The following is a 19,764-nucleotide window of genomic DNA, read 5'->3' as shown; positions in this document are numbered from 1 at the left end:
CAGGAATGAGGCTTCTGGCCACGGTGAGTGCCACAGCCCTTCCTGGGAAGTGTTCATTTCCTTTCCACTTCGCTATTGCTCTCCAGCCTCACCAGAGAAGACATGAAATACTGGACAGATGAGGAAAACAGGCAAGCCTTTGTGCAGAAGGCTCTTCATAAAGCTGCACTGTGGATCTGAAATGCCTTCAAAATAAACAGGAGTCCTGGAAACCCTGGAGTGCATTTAAAGTCATCATACAGTAAAAGACATCAAATTTCATGACAGATCTGACTCAAACTGTAACAGCCTTTTAGTCCAGAGTTCTGGATGTAAAAGAATGGGACCCAGCACAGTTCTCTGGAAGTCTGCCCACTCTGCATCCCCTTTTCAGGACTAAGACACTGATTCAAGGTCTCAGACATTCTAAAAGCCTGGGAGGTAGAAGGAGAGGTGTTTCAGCTCTCAACAACTGCAGCAGACACCAGGATCTATAAAGGCAGATACTGGACAACATCCCTGCTCCACATTGTTCACCCTGTGCAGTCAGACCTCCATTCATTACAACTCAGTGAAGTAAATCAATATAATTAATTCCCCTCCCTCTGTCTCCTAGTTTTGAATTTCCCCTTTCATATACTAAACAATAACACAACTCTGTGCCTTAGTAGCAATTAATAAGTGCATAAAGAAGATTAGGTTTTTTATAAAATTAAAAGCTAAAATTTGGCTAAAAGCAAAATCCAAGCTCAGGCTCAAGTCCCAGCACCCTGCTGCACTTCCCCCTGACCAGTCTGCCCCAGCATCTTGATAATGGACAGACTGTGAATAGAGTGAATATCAGCTCATCTTTTCCAGGCTTTACTCACAGTTTAGCCTCTGGAGCTCCCAGCAAAGCTCAGCTGCTGTGGCAATCACCATACAAGCATGTCACATCTCCTAGGCTGAGACAGCAGAGATACTCAGAACAGCCAGGGTTCTGAGGGCAGACAACTCACATCTTTTCTGTGTTCACTGTTTGGTTGTCAGCAAGCAGCACACACAGCCCGAATAATCTACTTAGGTGCATCATTACCTTTTAGGATCCTTTGCAAAAAGGCACTCAGCCATAATCAGATCTTGTTGCCTTAACAGTTGTGTACCTGTTGTTTAGACTGCTGCCTGAATGTATCCATCTTCTAAAAAGAATACACATGCACATACATTTGATGTCCCCACCCCCCTTTCATGCATTTCAGAATTAGATCCTTTCCCCTACCTGAATTTTCTGAACTGCAGCTCCAGTTGGATCTCCCACAATAGCCAGCAGAGCCACGACAGGGAACACACACAAAAACCCCACAATGGTTCTACAGCCATTGCTCTTTTTCTTGTCAGCTGAGGGGAGGCTCTTCCTTCTGTCTGCAGAAAGTTGTTCAGCTTGATCCATGTTGTTCTTTAGTGCCTTTTCTAGGGAGATGCAGCAGGGACTAAGACATGCTCTCCTCCAGAGCACATTGGTAATCCCTGTGCTCACAGTTGCATTTCGAGCAGTTGTGAATAGCCCTGCAGTTACTGCTGAAGTTGTGCAGAATCACTAGAGTTTCAAAAAGCCCTAAAAAAAAAAAATTAGGAGGAAAAAAAAAAGTAGACTTTACATTGAGCCTCTTTCCAATGTGCCAAAGATTCTCTCAGCCTCTGCCAAGTGGTATCATGTTACTGCAGCTGAGAGTTGGGCTGGCGGAGGAACAGCAGCAAAGTGAAACAAGCTGGGATGGACTTGAACTCTTTTCCTTAACTGACCGTGTCATCACCAGGGGACAGATCTGCAGTTGTCAGCTTTATGTAATGAAAAGAATTGGAGGAGGGGGCAGAAGAAGGGAATCCAGAAGCCAGCATCATGTCCTGGGAATGTTTTGTGAGGGATGCTTAACGCGAGCAGAGCTGCCGTTTGTCAGGGACTGACTGCAGGAGCAGAGTGAGGAGTGAGAGAGCACCAAGGGCTTCTCTGCTGGGGAAACACTGCCCAGGGAGTTTACACACTCAGATAAAAGGAAACAGCAACTCCCATGGAACTTCACAAGTGACTTGCAAATTTCTTGTGTACTCGGAATCTTCAGAATCACACTGATTTTGGGTACCTCAGCTCGAGATTGCCCTGGAGAAGTGGCCAGTTGGTTGGAGCTCTTTGGTTCCTGAAGGCATCTCCAAGCTGCAGATGGAAAGTCGATTCAGGACTTTTAAAAAAAGCTTACTCAGAAATTGTCAGGTTTTCAGAATTAGCTGCACTTTTCTCTCTGGTCACTAAGCACTGGACACTCAGCACTCCTGACGTGTCCTTAGCTGAGGAGTCCTGAGCAGGCAGAGGAAAAGGAGCTGTGCACTCTCCTCAGTTTACACTGGCTGACAACAGAACTATCCCCTCCCTGCCCTTTGCTTGTGAAATGCTGAAGCATTTGAAAGGTCTCAGAAACTTATTGCACTTCTAATAATGAAAAATGGTTTAATTTTAATTTTTTTCCCCTAATGCACATTCAAACTTGTGGCATTTTATAAGTTTCATGTATTTCCAGACTAAAGTTGGCCAGGAGCTTTTAAACAACTTGGAATAACTATGACCAGTGTGTCTGTGTAGAATTTCAGGACACTTTTTCAGTTTTCACCAAGCTCCTACCTGGAGAAAATATGTTTTCTGCTGAGTTGACAAAGTGCAGCAGTTGTTCAGGTAACCAGGAAAAGGACAGAATAAGGAGTAATATGGAAGTTATGGGTAGAATTGCACAGGAAAGCTGGAACTAGGAGGAAGAGAAGGAGCAGAAAGCAAGGGTTAGGGCTGGAACTCCTGTAGACCACAGCACTCCACTGCAGCACTGAAATATTGGCTGGTCTCAACTGTCAGCCACAACTTTCTAGGGATAGTTCCACCTCTTCCCCAATAGCACAGTTGGCAGAATGAGATATGGCTGTGCCTGAGCATCTGAAAAGTGCTTTGTTTGGAGCTCCAAAGAGTGGTGCAGACACACTTCCATTTGTGGTTTAACCTGCAGACCACAGCAGGCAGTGAGAGCCTAGGGACAACTCGCTCCCTAAATGTACCAGGGTCTCAAATCCCTTCAGCCAGTTTCTGTCAGAGCCAGTAGATGAGAACACATCTGCAGAAAGATTGAGAAGGGAGTCTTGAAGTGAAAACCTGCCTTGGAATGCGGCTCAAAAAAGTCAGCCAAGATCCCTTCTCCAGTAAAGCAGGACTGGCTCAGAAGGAAAATCCAAACACAGAGCTGGAAGAACACTGAGTTTCAGTCCTGGAACTGCATTACAGCACCAAGTGCATCCACCTCCCATATGACCAGAGAGAGTCAGTGGAGTGTGACAGGGCTTTCACCTCTGCACTGATACACCCTTCTCCTCTTGCAAGAGTATCTGAGCATACCCCAGCCTCTCAGAGCACCTAATCTCACACCAGCCTGAGGGCAGGAAGGCAGTGCTGCTACCTGCACCTGGCAGGTTATGACCATTCTGTGCCAGATTTGCCTGAGGTCAAGCAGGACCCTGGAGTCTTCCAAGCACCCAGTTAGTGCCTGTTTCTGAAGGTGACTACACAGAGCTGAGTTTTAAAGTATAGATTGAGAACTCACACAACCACCCAGCCTGAGGAACCAACCAGTGAAGAGGAAAGTAACACTGTTGTAAAATACACCTCAGCTTAGATAGCCCCTCTAAAGTCAGTATCTAGAGCTTTGGTAAAAGCACATTGGAGGAGGTCACAGTTTCCCAATCCTTGGCAAGCAGAGTCAGATGAGGAAAGCTCTTAAGCTGAGGTATCCAGAATTTACAGATGCAGCTCGTGGAGCTAAGGGAGACACATGAACTCAATGCTGTGCACACCAACAATGCTGCTGATAAAGGCACTGCACATCTGGACTCTCTGGAGCACAAGCTCTGGCCAGAATCCTCAGGGCTGCTGCTGATAAAAAGCAACATTTCATACTGTGGTGGTTAAATTTCAAATCCAGCTCTCTTCTCTAGATATTTTAAGGGTTTATAAGGACCACAGGGCACATCTATTGACATTTCATGACTGTTCCCAGCCCTGGGCTAAGAGTATTATGGCTTTCCCAAGAGATACTTGTGCTTAAAGGACTCTCAGATGCAGCCACCAGTAGCCTCAAATCCACACCACTTGTCAGAATTTGAGCCTCTTTCAGATGCTTCAGACCAAATCTCAAACTCCGTTCTGGCAGCCAGTGTTGCTCTTTGCCAAGGGCAAGAAATTAGTCAGGACTCTGAAGTCTCTTCCAAGAGCTCCATGCTTTATGAGGAGCCCCTGAAAGGATGGCTTTTACACCAGTGCAGAGAGCTGCTGCTGTGACTTCAGAGCCCTGCTGAATTTGAGAGGTCTCAAGTGCAGATATTTGGTTTGGACTACAGAAGAGAACTGTCATCCTGACTATATTTGGACAGAAAAATATTCCTGGCTTTGGTTTCTGCAGTGTCTGAAAGCAATGGAACACATTACAGTTTGAGGGAAGCCATATGGTGTCATGGGGAAGAGGAGAGGGGGGCAGGGGACAGAACTGACTTTGCTTTCTCTTCATGCTGCCAGCAGGAGGGACCAGGACCTGGACATCATTTGTAGGGATCTTCAAAGCAAACAGACAGGGCTGCAGACCCTGAGATCTTTGGGTGCATTAAATGTCATAGGAAAAAGCAGGCTCTGAACAGCTGTCAGAAGGGAATGGATGTTGCATAAAACCTCCAATGGTCAAATAGAGACTGGAGAACATAAAGGATGGGATCATTTTCATGACCCAGCACACTTTCCTTGTCACATCACCTCAGTCTCTCTTTGCTCTTTCCAGTCTTAATTGCTGAAATGTTTAAAGTGGGGCTGCATCTAATGCACAACATATGGCTGCACTCCCAGGGGCAGGTTTTAGCACAAAAACAAACACTTCCTCACTTCCACAGATTGTTCTTAGCATTTCTCTCCTCCCCTTTCTTCAGCATGGCTCACAGGCAATGTTACTTCCAGCACTGCTTCCAGAGGGTCCTCTCTGTTACAGTTGCCAACATTGAAGAGGAATGTCAGCCCTGTGCAGGAAGCACAGTGCATTCACCTCCCAGGGATGATGCAAGAACAATCTGTTACACTGTACCTGAACTCATCCTGACAGGTGCTACACAGAGAACAGCCACTCGTGCAACAACTTCAGCCACCTGAGGATCCAAAGCTCACCTCACCTCTCAAGAAACCTCTTAATGATTCATGGATGAAGTGCATATTATTCAGTGTTGGAACAAACTGCTGTCATTAGCTTCCCCTGCTGTGAACTAGGAGTTCTGCATGGAGGTGAGGAAGTCAGGGAAAGGAGGACCTAACATCTGACTGAGCCTGATGGCTCAAGGCATCAGTGTTTCATCTCCAGGGCTCCTGTCCAAATCAGGCCACCACAGGGGAGGGGGGAGTGGAGGCAGCTGAATGTGATTTACCACATTTTGGCTCCTTGGTGGCCCATGTGAAAAGAATTAGCAAATCCTCATATAGCATTTATTTTAAAAAGCACTTACATATTTATCCCTTCGTCTCACAACTTGGGGAGAAAAACCAAAACAACCCAACATTCTTGCATGGTTCCTGTGGGAACAGCAGTTAAAAGTTGTACTTTTTCAGTGGGTCATGGACTAAAAAGGATTTTATCTGCTGAGAGCAACACTCCCCAGGGAGAGGGAGAGCAAGAATATTCGTTAGTCTTCAAGCACTCTCCCACTTTCTATCACGCAGCCCCTCGTGATCAGCATCTGCTGATGTTCCTAGAAAAAAATCCATGGTCTGCTGAATAGCAAATGAGCTGAAAACAAGGACTTGCTCCAGCTGGCAAAGAACATGGAATATTTTGCTGAACTGTCAATTTGGAGCTGCAGCTCAGAGAAGTGACCTGGAGTCACCAAAGAGGGAGGGTCCTGACCCCAGCCAGAAGCTCTACAGTCCAGTCATGGCCACAGAGAATAGAATTTCAGGAATTAAATGAGGGAGAAAATTTTCTCAATACACAGATAGTAAAGTGTGTCCAAAACAGAGAAAGAATTGCTTCCCTGGGTGGGCATATATTTGTTGGTTTTGGTGGGTTATATTAATGATCTATAATCCATTTGTGGATGCACCAATCCTCCTAAAATTCTGGGAGCAGCACAGACTTTGGAACATGGGTTCTTTTCCTGACTGACTTTTGACCAACTCTCTGCTCCCTCAGTCTCATGCTGTCTGTACAATGCAGAGTTTTGGCCCCACTTCCAAAGGAAGTGCTTTGGAAACCCTGGTTCTGAGGGTGAGGTGAGCTGCCATCTTATCTTTCAAGTTTTACACCAGAAAGACTCAGCAAGATCTTTTCCTGTCAAAACCATTGCTGCAGTTCAGGAGATGGCAGAAGTGAAAACAGGGAGCTCCCCAGGCTGTTTCTGGAAGAACTCAGTCTCATTTGTGGCAGACCAACTGGTTATAAACATCAAGCAGAAAATTACCCACTAGCCACACTGATTAACTAATGACAATATTTGTCTTTTGTCCCTAAAAGAGCATTTGCCTACAGCTCTAACATCTCCTCTCTTCAGCCCTTGCTGTTCCTGTAACCAGCAAGAATACCTACAGGCAGCAAAAGGAGAAAGGGAAGCAACATCTCCCCCACCTAACCCCATTTCATCCAGCATGGCACTCCCATCAGCCCCAAGTCATTCTCTGACCCTGACCCTCCATGGAAGCAGGTTTATCAGGAAAGACAAAACAGCAGAACCTTCCTCACTCCTCCAAAGCCTCAGACTCCCATGGAGCTGAGCCTCTCATGGGAGGCAAAGTTTGCCAAAATCATACCTGGCACACAGGGGCATCTGCTGGGCTTCTCTTCTGTCTTGCTCCTGTGGCTCCACTGACCATCTCGTTTCTTCTCTGTTGTGGTCCAGCAATTCCCTTCTTCTTACTAGGAAAATTAAAGGGTCAAAATGGTGCTTAACAGCTAAACTCTTGCTCCTCAAAAGCAATCACAGTGGGAACAGGGCAATGAAGGAATATACTCCCAACCTGAAAGCTGTGTTTACAGACCATTTTTGTAGTTCTTAAGCAGGTATATTATGCTGGGCAAAAATCCCATCTCTTAACTTGGCCCCAAAATGAATTTCAGATATCAAAGATCTTGAAATGGAAATGCACTTTAAAAAATTTAAAACATGAAACTGAGGGGAGCTGCTCCTTCCCTACAAAATCTCTTTTGCATTAGCCAGGAAAAAAAGATAAATTTTCTCCATGTTCTGCAACAGCTTTCAAGTTGAAGGCTGCAGCCTTCCTACAGTTTTTTTCCTTCAGGGAGAATACTCAGTTGGAAACCTCTCTTCATTTAGTATCCAAAGAAATTACTAAAAAATGAAGCAGGTGCTCCCTGATGTTTTTTTTCCTGAATAAACTGACACCTCAAGCATAAGAGAGGAGAATAACACAACAGACATGGAACAATTTGCCACCTCAGTCCCCTCTTCCCCAGGTGCCAGCACACATTTACACACACATTTACACTTAACACACATGATAAAGCATTGGTTGGTTTTACCTTCAGTGAGGTGCTTTTGGATTGGATGCAGAGGTTTGTGAAACGGGTGTATTTCAAAAATTGCTTCAGCCTGGAAAATTATTCCCTTGCACCAAATAGTGGCTAAAGCAGCTCTTAAAGATGGCTCAGTCCTGTACTTTTTAAAAGCAGCCTTTGTACAGCACTCTTGTGGTGCTGCCCTGCCAGGAAACAGCAAACGTTTTAGGGAGATGTCTGGTTTATTCCAAAGGAATTTACACTAATATGAACTTCTAAGAAATAAATAAATCTGAACCTCTGATTTTTACCAAAGCTGATTCTGAAATTCAGCTTTAGGTTATCTGGGTGTTAAATCTAAACCAACCACATAATTTAAGGGCTAACCCTGATCCATAGCTTGAAAAGATCCACTGAAACTGTAACAGCCTCAAGTGAATTTCTGACAGAGATTATCTACAGAGGGCAGAGGTTGTGACATCAGAATTTCTTACAACACCAAGAGACTATGAAGTAATAAATATTCCTGTAAGTACCATATATTTCAAAGTTATGCCTTTAGAAGATCTGCCACCTCTTTGCTAATGAACAAAGCTAGCAGAGGGACACAGCATTTTTGTCTGGTTTAAGCATGTCTTGCAATAGGTCACAAACAGTATTTGTGCATAATTGTGTCATTAAAGATACACCCCCCACAGGCAGACACAAATGGGACACACACACACCCATGGCACACCAGCCCTACAGGCTGCCACTTCCACCAACAGGTACTGTACAGGATGGACTCAGGGGTTAATATTTGTTCAGTCAGACAGTTGGAAAACAATACAGCTGGATCCACATTTCAGCTACTGTTTGTACATTCACTTTAATGCTCAGGAAAATATATATTTTATTGTATTAAGTTTTGCTGCAAAACAAAAACAAAAATGAAATCCCTTTTTCTCAGGTCTCAATTATTACTATTTATTTTTCTTTACACTTTGATTGGAGTATTAACACCTGCCTTTGGCATTATGGATAGAAAGCTCAGGAGTCTCTGAACAAACGGTTGTGCCAAAAAAAAATAATATGGAAGAAGAGTGTCACTTAGAGGGTAGAAATAGTTGTTGTAACAACATGTTTTCTCCAATCAGTGTTCACTGCTTTTTCTCTAAGGCACACACTGTCTTTTAGGACCCCATGACATCCACGTTTGTCACTGTCAGTCCAAGTTCTTGCTGAGCTCAGAAGTACCAGCAGAGGACACGCTGTGGTGGGACATTACCTCCCCAGCACTGAGGGGCAGCTGGGAGAGCTGACATCATGACCCATCTCCTCTGGGAACTCCTCACTGAAGTGCAAGCACGTGGTGTGCTGTGGGTCCATCCTCCAGCAGCACCTCCTCCAGAGCAGTGCCAGGCTGACACTGCAAGGCGCTGGATGTGATGCAGTCACTGGAGCTGGATGCCCTTGGAAACATCTGCACGTGCAAGTCACCTCTGGTCTGAAAGTCTCTCCTGCCTCCAGCAGACAGGTCAGTGTTCTTCACTTTTGGTCTTTCTGATGGATCAGCAGCACGGGGTGAGGGGGCTGCCTGCCCTCACTGCTCCTTGGCCTTCTGACATTGTAAAGCAGAAGGGACTCCTGCCCCCTCTGCCCAAGTCACATCAGTTATTTGCTTCCCTCTCTCTCAGGGTGGCTTTGCAGGCAGCCAAACACCTCAGCCTGACTAGCACTGCTCAGCTAAAACGCAAACAAAAAGTAAAGGAGGGAGGAGGGGATGGGAAGGGCAGCAAGCACATCCTTAGACAAAGATCTGGATCCTCTCCCGGATTGCCTGCCGGCAGATGGGGCAGACGGTGAGGGCTGTGCTGCAGTCTGGGCAGGAGCCATGTCCACACTGGAAGACCAGTTTGATCTGATCGTCGATGCAGATGGGGCAGGTGATTCTCTCCTCCATCTGCCGGTAGCGGCTCTGCAGCTCCTCCATCAGCCTCCTCTGGTCACTGCCCTCGGAGCTGGGGCTGCACTCCACCTCCGTGCTGTCTGCGGGCCAAGAGCAGGGACACGTTAGGCACGGCTGGGCTCTGCCTCCTGCACTGCCTCTTTGGGAGACCCTGCCCCTCTACAGTAGCAATTAGTTCAGACTAACCTCTCTCCACTGAGCCTTATCCAGGGATTCTTCTAACAAAGGGCCTGAGATGATGTTTTTTAGGGACTGGCCAGAGTTGCTTTCCTCCATTTAGCTGCTCAGCTGTTTTTTGTGTGTGTGTGTGTGTCTTTGAGTTTGTTTGTTTTAAAAAGGAAACAAAATGTTATCTAAAATGTTCTGCCTTGGTGTTCTGGAATATGCTGCTGCTACCTTCAAGGAAGACATCCAAAGCTGATGCTGATGTTCTGCCCAGCTAGTCCAGGAATCCTTACAGTGCTATCAGTATTATGTTCTCTCAACATCCTATTCACACTTGGGATTCAAATTCCTGGTTAAGTCTTTCAGGACACACACGGTAAAACAAGAAGAAACCATTTGACACCACTTACGTTGACTTTCGCACACATGAAACTACACGGAGTCATTTGGTCAACTCCATGAAATAAAAGAAGCCCGAAGTGTGTAACACTTCAGGGTCCATGTCCCTTTCCCCAGCAATCTGGAATTAGTTGCACTTCAGTGGTGGAAGAAGTTATTTCAAGCCCATAAAGATGAAGCAATTTTGGGCAGGGGAGCTCCTGCCTACTGTCAGCTAAGCTTGCTATTTTGCAATGCACTGAGCAATGCAGACAGAAGAGGATCTGCTTAAATCTGGGCTAGTGCTTTATCAAAACAATCCAGCTCAAGGATTCCTGGAGAGCTGGTTAATGCCAGCCCTGCACAGGCACTGGAATTCCAGCCAGGGGAGAAGCAAGGCTTCCACAAGACTTACATTTTCCTTTCTCACCAATTTTCACTGTTAAATCCCTCCCTGGGACAACAGTTACACTGACACATGGAGAGCCTGGTACTTGCTTTCAATACACAAAATAATCCCAGCACAGGACCAGCCTCCTCCAATGTTCTGTGTATGGAGCTGGAGCTTGGCCCATGACACCCGAGAGAACCCTCTGTAAAGGTGGCCCCTACAACAGACACACACCCCAAAGAAACCACCAGCCACAACAACAAAGTCAACTCCCTTTCTGATGCTTATCTCACTGAAAAATGTTGATGCTGCTCAAACTAAGGCTGGACAGGACCCTTCCCACAGAACAGAGCAGCAGGAACAGCAAACATACCTTGTTTCAGTTTTTTGGTAATTGTCACTTGACACTTGATGCACTTCTTCATCCTCCTGGAGCACTCTACCATGAAGGATACAAGAAGAGATTACAATTAAGTGCACTGATGCCAGAGCCAAGGCAAAAACAACAGACTCAAGAACATCAGCTCTGAACAACCTCCCTGGATGATTCAGGATTCCTCCATGGAAAGGGGGACACTACCTTCTTTTTGAGCTATATCCTAGAATCTTGGTTTAGTCTTTCCTATGCTAGCAGCAAATACATGACCTTTGAGTCTTCAGTGCTCTGTGTTACTGCAACTGGTGCACTGTGGATCAAAAACAGGCCTTTGCTGAGAGGGAAAGGGCTGCAGCTCTGGCACAGTCCTTATCAAATTCCCTCTGCTCAGACTCTGAGGGCCTTAGGAGATAACAAACTCAACATGGCTGAGCAGGCTGCAATTAAAACAACTGAAATGTAAACCAGTAACAAAAGCCAGAGAAGAAGGAAATCCTTCTCGTGAGGATTTTGGTAGATAAAGCACTGCCAGCTAGAACTGAAATATCTGGCTTTCCTTCTCAATTATCCAGGGCATCTATAAGCACAAGCAAAGCTGCCCAGGGTCCCAGTCAGCAGGGGGTGAGAACACTCTGTGTTTTTCATAGATAGCTTTGGACATCTTATGTGAATGGTGGTGCTGAAATCATGCTGGGGTGGTTTCAGGTCACAAAAAGCACAATAGCCTTGTGGATAAACAGAGCTTGATTTAGGAGAGTCCAACTAGGGAAGGTGTGGTGGAACACGAGAGAAAAATTTTTTAAAAAGGGGGAAAAATCCCCCAGAATGGACTTACCTTCACATACAATACTGTGCTGGCATGGGAAGAAATGGATGAGGAGGGCCAGCTCTGAGCAGACCAGGCACTCTGTGGGGACTGCCACGCTGGAGACACTAAGGTTGGTCATGGTGTTGGGGGTGGTGTGCACGCGGCGAAGGCTGCAGGTGACGGCTGAGCTGTCTGAAGAAACCTGCTGTTCCCTGCAACCACACACCTAGAGTCACAGTTCAGCCACATCCTGCAGGGCCTCCTTCCACAACCAGGTAACAACACATTGATCCCTGGCAAACACTCCACATGGAGACAGACCAGTTCACAAACTGGTGGGACCAACCCAGCTTATTAGTAGCCAGGTTTCTGACTGGATCTATCTAAAAAGGAAGGGAAAGCGCAGCAACGACTAATATTGACATGGCTGAAACTGCTCTTTTGGAGGGCAACAGTAAGATATTGGCAGCACAATCTGCTGGGAGCAGTCAGCTTTTAGGAGCTATTTAACAAGTGCAGCCCCAGGGATCCTCTGTATTTGCCTGTTCCTAAGAAGTGCCTGGGGTGGTTGCCTGAGTTTGCATTTTGCATAACATGGCTCGGAGCCTGATTCTGTCCTGGCATTATAAGCCCCAAATCCAAAGCCCTCAGCATAACCACTCACCACTGTTAAGAGGAATGTCAGTCTGAAAGAACTGGTATTCTTTAAGCAAAAAACCCCACCCTATTCTTAATGCAACATATACTACACTGACACAATTCTTATGGAATATGTTTAAGTGGACACATTTCACCTGTTATTTACAGTGGACCAGAAGCACAGCTGCTGCATGGTTCCTCCTCCACCAGTAACACGACTGTGGGGCTGTGCCCTCGTATCAAACTGAACTCTGCTTTCATGTTTGCCAAGTCAAGATCCAAACAAATATTTCTCAGACATGGTTTACCTGAATTTCTGTGAGAAATCTTTGACAATCTGGAGGATCCTTCCATCTGTGATAAGGTCTACAGGAGACTTTCCCCGATGGTTTGCATAATTAATATCTGCTCCTTCTTGTGCTAAGTAACATGCAATTGCAGTTCCAACATTCAGCTCTACGTTTCCAAGGAAGCCAAAAGACTGCAGCTAAAAAATGTTAAGAAACACTCTGTTATTAGAAGTTTCTGTTACGTGGTTTTGATCTGTATCAAATTCTAAACAAAGTCTTAAACCTTGTGCTTACAATCTGAATGGGCATTCTTTTTTGAAAGCACAAAAAGATCCTTCAGCACATAGCCAGCAGATTCAAATCTTGTGTTCCAGGAACAAGAGTGCCTAAGACTGGTCCTAACTGGTGCTAACCATTACTACTCATAGTAACAGGCACTCACTCCAGGTAATGAGAAGGAAGTACACTGAAGAGACCATGGTACATACCAATTGTATCCAAGGCCTTTCCTGAAGAACCTTCTACATCCATGAATACTAAGCAACATAGTGAGATCCACTTCAGGCTTTGTAACTATGGAGCCTTTATCCCTCCCCCTGATACATCCCACCTCTCCCATTCTGCTCTACATCTGCAGATAACTGGGGAGTCTGTGGTTAGCTATCCTCATATTTTCCATGCCATCAGACAGAAATGAATTGCTGTGGTTCTGGGGCATGAATTAAACCCAAGACTCTTGGCTCTGCAACTGGATTAATGACCTTTCCCATGTCAAGGAAGCAGCACACAATACTAATAAAAATATCAGGGGAGACAGTATGAATTGTTGTCTGACTATGTGAAGTTTCATGCTATAAATTTGAGCATGGCCTCAGAGGATCTATTCCTGCTTTCCCACAAGCAGGAAGATTTGTTTCCACCCTCTCCATCTAGATGGCTTGACACAATTTCCCTGCCTTCCTTTGTCCCCTTATGTCCCAGTATCTGCTGCCATTCTAACATCAGGCATTTTGCTGCCCTTGGTGCTGGAATTTCTCCTCCTCCCAGCTCACCTTGGAAAGGAGGGACGAGCCCATCTCCCCTTCACGCTTCTCCATCATGACAGACATGAGCTGCTGCCGTTCCAGGGCGATGTGCATGGCTGTGTCCCCATCCTCATCTTCAGCATTGACATCACTGCCCTCGCTGACCAGCAGCTGCACCATCTCCACGTGTCCCTGGATCACAGCCAAGTGCAGGGGTGTCTGGTTACGGTTGTTCTTGAGGTTGACATCACAGCGACCCTTGAAGAGAAGGATTGCATCAGACTGAGCTGTTGCTGCTGGAGAAGAGTGCTGCAGCTGTGGTGCTTGATGAGGCCCCAGGTCCATCTTCATCAAGACAGGAGGATGGAGATCTCCAAGGGATCTGTGTGGTCCAGTCCTCTGTACATTGACCATATGGCCAACACCTCTCAGGTGTCAAGAAAGGGAGGACTGGAAGCCAGATGCCTGACACACAGATAACATCCTCCTGGTGATGACTTGGATATGACAACTTGTCACTTCCCTGACACAAACAAACCCTGGGACTACTCTAAGCAAACAGTCAGGAACAAACTCCCTTACGCAACATTCATTCCTTGCTTGCCTTCAATTTCCTCTTCAAAACAAAGAGGAGAAAAACCTGTTCAAACCTGAATCCCTGCCCTGCTGCCAGACCTGCAGGGGAGGCAGCAGCCTGGGTGAGGGCCTGAAGATCTCTGGCTCTGCTAAGGCAGAACTTCTGCCAGAAATAAAGCAACCATACTACTGAGGAGTGCTCACAGACCTCACTCCTCTACTGCACTCATTTGTAAATCCATTTAATTCTTGTTGCAGTGTTTGGATCCACTTGTAAAGATGGAGAAACTCAGACAACAAACCAGAGAAGAAACAAAACCCATGAGTGCTGATACTTTTCTCCTTTACTGCCAGTGGCAAGGGAAAGTACCCCCAGGAATGTCAAGCCCTGCTCTTCCAAGCCTCCAAACAATGCCAGCTCTCCAAAGAGACAGAGACATTCTGGTGAGTCCCAGCATTAACCCAATTGTGCTTAGGAAATGTGGGGGATTGGGAGTGAGACAGATGGGAGATTTGGGTGGTGGTTTTGTTTTGTTTCTTACCTCTTTGATGAGAATTTCTGCCACTTCTTTGTGATTATTGAGAGCAGCAAGGTGCAGGGCAGTGAAGCCATCCTCCTTTTTGGAGTCAACCAGCTGCCGAGCTCTTGCTAGAATCTTCTTTATGGCTCTAGAGTGTTGGGAGGTAACAGAGGTGGAAGAGTTACTTCTCAGGAAGGAAGAGACAGGCCTGTCTCTTCTGCTCAGTAGTCATGAATAGTTCTAATAGGCAGCACTATGAGCTGGCACTTGTGATGCAGAGCACTCTTTCTATCTCACAGACCAAATTACAAGACTAAAACAAAAGCCTTCAGTTATCACTTAATAAAGTAGGGTAAACTCACACTGCTATGAAAATAATGAGCAGATTTATCCTTGGAAGAATTCCAGAGGCTCTCAGTTAGACACAATCTTTTCAAGTACTGTTTACTACAGACCTTCTCCTGTCTTTTCGTGTGAGAACCCAAACATCTAAGGAGACTATCCAGAAGCAGCCAGATTTCCTAGCAAGCTAGATGGGATGAGGAAAGCAGGCAGCAGTTTCCTGTGAATGCATGAAAGAGGGAAGAAGAGCAACAGCTATACATCCAGCCATATCTAAATCAAATGGTTGGTATAACCAACCATTTCCTTCCTAGCTAACTAGAATTAGATGTGCTCCCATCTTACTGTTAGGAGAGCAAGCACAGGTTAACATCTGTAAAAGCAGTAAAAATTTAAAAAAGGGCACTTACAGCTTGTTGCCTTTTAGAGCAGAAAAGTGGAGCAGGTTGAAACCTTGACAATTCTGGACAGTGAAGTCTATGTTAGGTACTTCAGTGAGAATCTCAATAAGGACTGTGTATTCTGCAGTGATAGCATAATGCAGAGGGGTGTCTCCCTGGGAATCCTACACAAGGAGAATACAGGTTACCTACCTCAGAGCATCACATTAAACAGTTCACCCAGTAGTACATTTTAAGAGAATGATCTTCAAATTCTACAAAGTAACAAATGGTGTAAGACATATAAAAGGACCTGCTCATCTTTAAAAAACCCACAAAAACAAAGAAATAAAAAAAATCCCTAACACACACCTCCCCAAATCCCACAAACCCCAGAACTTACTGGGAGGTTGACATCGCAGTTGAGCTCACAGAGGGTTCGCACCACCTCAGTGAATCCTTGACTGACAGCAACAAACAAGGCTGTGCACTTTGCATTGTTTAACAGGTCTGCACTGGCTCCTTTACTAAGCAGCACACGGGCAACCTCAGCTTGGTTTCTGGTTTAAAAGGAAGGAGTAAGACAGATTAGATTCAATTCTGGGCAGATGGTAAATTCCTCCTCCTTGCAAAGCAACAACTTCTCGGGTTTTGTATCCTCTTGACTTCATCCCACATCCTCTTAGTATTGAAAAAAATACCCCACAAACACAACTACATTCCTAATTTGTACTCTAGCATCTGCTCTCTCTTTGCTCTCAATCAACAGGAATCTCCTGCTCTTAATGATTAATTCTTCCCTGGTAACTAACAATGCAACTCAGCCTTTCATCTTACTCTGGAAAACACACACACTTACAGAAACAAAACAAACTATTCCCAACCAGCCAAAATGCCCCTGTATCTCCACCCAAAGCAAAACTAAATACCAAAATCCCCTTATCACTTGGTTTTAATTCCCCCAAAATGTCTAGCATGGAAACTGATCTAGCTCAGTGCACTAAGAGATGCACCTGTGGCCCTGAAGCTCACAGGAGAATTTCTTACACACAGCAAAAATCAGAGAAGAGCCTGCACCAGCCCCACACCCTTCACAGCCTTCCCATTTCCATCTAGAAAAGCCCTTTTGCAGCCCTTTAGGTCTTGTCTCAGAGACAGCAAGCAGCAAGACATCCTACCCAAAGGCTGCATAGTGCAGTGCTGTGTCCCCCTCTTCATCCCTCAGGTTGACAGAGGCATGGGCCTGCAGCAGAATCTTCACCACATCCAGATGCCCCTGGTAGGAGGCAATCTGCAGGGCAGTTCTGCCCTGGTTCTTGGCATCGACCTGTGGGAAGGGCAGAGGTGCAGCAAACAGCTTGATTAGCAAAGACCTTGCCTGGAGTCCAGGCCTTGGCTCTGCTGAAGCAGGCCAAGCAGGGTGTAAGTCACAAGCTGCAGAAGAGTTGCAGGCTCAGAAATGCTCATCAGGAACTGTGCCCCGTTGGCTTCACTTTATGTACATCAACTACCAGGCTGACCTTGTCCCAGAGTATTTCTGAAGGGGACAGCACATTTAGTCAAGAAGGGGGAAGTGAGTGAACAGAGCTGGAAGCCAGGGCTCTAATTGCAGCTCTGATGCCAGATCCCTCTATGCCTGCAGGCAAAATACTTCTTGACATCTCTGCCAACAATTGCCTTCCCAACAGGAAAATGTGTGAGGACATCAAATTAACTTTGCACAAGGCTTTAAAGATGCCAAGTTCCCATTGTTCTGTGTTGCCCCAGGTACTCTACTGGGCACAGTGGCTGGAGGGCATATCACAGTGCTGAAGTGCTGCAGTGAGAATTTTTGAGAATTAAAGGGACTGAAGAACAAAGAGAGGCTGTATGAAAGGCAAGGGGAAAAAAAAAGAAAAAGAAACTTCTGAAATCAGTGGGAGGCTAAGGAGAAGAGATGAAGGAGTTAGCAAAACCTCAGCAGACTGGCAAGAACAACAGATTTTTTTTCCTTGCAGCTGGTTCTGTGCACTGGTCAGGAGAGCAGGACAGGCAAGACACTCCTTAGTTCACTCAAAAAATGGGGTGCATCACTGAGGAAAGGAGGCATTAGAGGCCACTGTGTTATTCTTTCATTTACATGAGACAGACAATGCTGATAAGCTGGAAAGGCCTTGGCAAGCAATTCCAACTTGCACTACTATATGAGTCTCAAATCCAGCCTCCTCTTGCTGCATACAACACTCTAATAGAAATACTCATTTAGTAATATAACTATTAGAACACAAATATAATTTAGAATAGAAATCAAAATCTAATATAAATAGCTCATAGCAAAATGGATTCTTGACTCTTGGCCCATTCTTGTCTGGGATGAATGTGACAATTGCAGGTATTAGTCCATTCCTCCCATCTCCAGAGGCCCCATTAAACCAAACTTATGTTTTGTTACCAGTGGTTTCCAAGGACACTGCTCAATACTTTGCTCTCTTGTTCTTCTTGGATAACCTGTCTATAAACTCTGTACCCCTCACTGAAGGAGCTTGAACCTTCAGACAGGCAGCCTGAAAGAGCAGTGCGCTGAGTAGATGTGATCTTAATAGTTTGGCAAGCACAGAAATTGTTCAGCAACAAGTCCAGCCCAGTTCCCTGCTCCAGTCAGACATGAGATAAGACACTGCACAGACATGGACAGCATCAGGATCTGGGCAGCTTTTCTCCTTCCTGATTCCAACAAAACCATTTGCAAGGTCATCTAAGGACAGACACATTTAGCCAGACACAACCCATGGCTTCCTTTTCAAAGAGAGGTTAGATACTCAGCCATCTTGCTACTGTTTTCATATAGAGAAAGACCTCTCCCTCTAATTCTACAGGTGCCAGTGTCCATAAAGGAAATCTGGGAAAAGCCAGCTTTGGAAATGTGCTGTAAGCACTGGTTCTGATTTAATGCCACAAACAGGAGCCATAAAATACATGTTTAACATACATATTTAATCCGAAATTGCAGCAAAACAATTTTACAGCTCTTAGGAGCTAATACTAGGTCTGAAAAATCTTCTTTTTCTCCCTTCATTCTCCCCACTTGACTACAAAATTTTATGAGAAGAGCAACAAAAAGTAACCTATCAAGTTGTCTTCAAAACTTGCCTTGTCTGGGTACTTCTGCAGGAGCTCCCGAACTTTAGCTGCATTGTTGAGTGCTGCACAAATGACCAGGCAGCCTGCATGCTCTGACTCTGTCTTCTGGGACAGCAGCTTCTCCAGGACAGTAATCAAAGTACCTGGTAGGAATAAGAAACAGCCAGAGGTTAAAAAGGCCAAAGAGCACCTGTATATGTATGGAGAAGCACAGTGTGGGCCTGCTGTGCCTCTGATCCTTAGCTCACCCACAGAGCTTCACACACCTGGGGCTGACACAGAACTTTTGCATCACAAGTTTGATGTTTTGAGAACCCAAAAGACCTGAAACCAAGCTACAAAAGACCAACACAGAAAAATAACTACTAAAAGGCAAATAATCTGAAGAGGAATGCATGGTTTTGGAAAGGATGCTGTAGGGGAAAAAACACAGGCCCTTTCAGATGGGCCCTCTAATTACACAGACTTTTGAGTGCCTGAGAGTACAGAGGTGTTACAGCTTTCCAGACAAAAAGCTGTATGCAAGTTCTCCCTGCAGTCTAGCTTGAGCAAACAGTTTAAGACCCATCTACACAGCAAAACAAAAAAAAACAGGAGGTCTGTCCTCTCTCCTCTTCAGATCCTGACATCTGAAGGAAATACATATGGTGAGGCTACAAAAAATGTTATGAGTGCATGTGCAAACCAGACAAAATCCCCTCTACACATCATGTGATCCCAAATTAAATTGTGGGGTGGACTAGGGAAATTAACTGTTGATTTGACAACTCTTCCACAGAAGGGCCTGGGAATGTTTCACAAGCATCCAAGAATTAGTATCCTCTACAGGAAATGCAGCAGGACAGAACAGGAAATTGAGACAGATGAAGGCAGAAGTGATTACTGAAGCTAGGGCAGAGCTACAGTTGCCATTCCTCAGTCCTATATTCTGTGTTTTCCTGTTAAGGCCAGCATTGCTTCCCCAGTAAGGCACAGGTTGGTTATGGAGCTCTCTCTGGGGAAGAACAGGCAGCTGGAGTTTAACAATGTCCAAAATGTTGCTGTTGTTCCACCAGAGCAACCATTTCAGAGTCCTGAAATCTCTGATCTCACTATCTCACTTTTTGATTCCTTTGCATTCTCTGTTGTCATGAGGTTTGCTTCTTCATCTCTCTGATAGGCTGTCAGGCAAGCTGGGTTGAAGGTCCAGGACTGCCCTCCAACTGACACTCGCAGATCTCCGTCCCCGTAGACCTTGATCACTTTCCCAATGTGCCCCAGGGTCTGCAAGGGAAAG

The 19,764-nt window shown here is 45.5% G+C and overlaps 2 protein-coding genes across 3 annotated transcripts in view; both read right to left on the bottom strand.

Annotated features, from left to right (window-relative positions):
- MMP23B (matrix metallopeptidase 23B) overlaps positions 1-1,408 on the bottom strand; it is a 9,036-nt gene extending 7,628 nt beyond the window's left edge. Inside the window, exon 1 of the mRNA XM_010005184.1 lies at positions 1,238-1,408. Within this exon, the coding sequence (XP_010003486.1) occupies positions 1,238-1,408 (171 nt within the window). The remainder of the gene's footprint in view (positions 1-1,237) is intronic.
- Positions 1,409-9,167: 7,759 nt separating this feature from the next.
- Positions 9,168-19,764, bottom strand: part of MIB2 (mindbomb E3 ubiquitin protein ligase 2) — a 25,696-nt gene continuing 15,099 nt past the window's right edge. For both annotated transcript variants that reach the window (XM_010005182.1, XM_010005183.1), the window contains exons 8-18: positions 19,589-19,751; positions 18,498-18,631; positions 16,547-16,695; positions 15,772-15,928; positions 15,399-15,553; positions 14,668-14,794; positions 13,577-13,807; positions 12,543-12,721; positions 11,623-11,807; positions 10,785-10,850; positions 9,168-9,557 (exon numbers count right to left, since the gene is read on the bottom strand). In XM_010005182.1, the coding sequence (XP_010003484.1) occupies positions 9,316-9,557; positions 10,785-10,850; positions 11,623-11,807; positions 12,543-12,721; positions 13,577-13,807; positions 14,668-14,794; positions 15,399-15,553; positions 15,772-15,928; positions 16,547-16,695; positions 18,498-18,631; positions 19,589-19,751 (1,788 nt within the window). In that variant the 3' untranslated portion in view covers positions 9,168-9,315. The remainder of the gene's footprint in view (positions 9,558-10,784; positions 10,851-11,622; positions 11,808-12,542; positions 12,722-13,576; positions 13,808-14,667; positions 14,795-15,398; positions 15,554-15,771; positions 15,929-16,546; positions 16,696-18,497; positions 18,632-19,588; positions 19,752-19,764) is intronic.

Source organism: Chaetura pelagica, unplaced genomic scaffold (genome assembly GCF_000747805.2).
Source record: "Chaetura pelagica isolate M959 unplaced genomic scaffold, ChaPel_1.0 scaffold159, whole genome shotgun sequence".
Taxonomy (NCBI): domain Eukaryota; kingdom Metazoa; phylum Chordata; class Aves; order Apodiformes; family Apodidae; genus Chaetura; species Chaetura pelagica.
The sequence above is the reverse complement of the archived record's forward strand: the minus strand, read 5'-3'. Positions and strand labels throughout refer to the sequence as shown.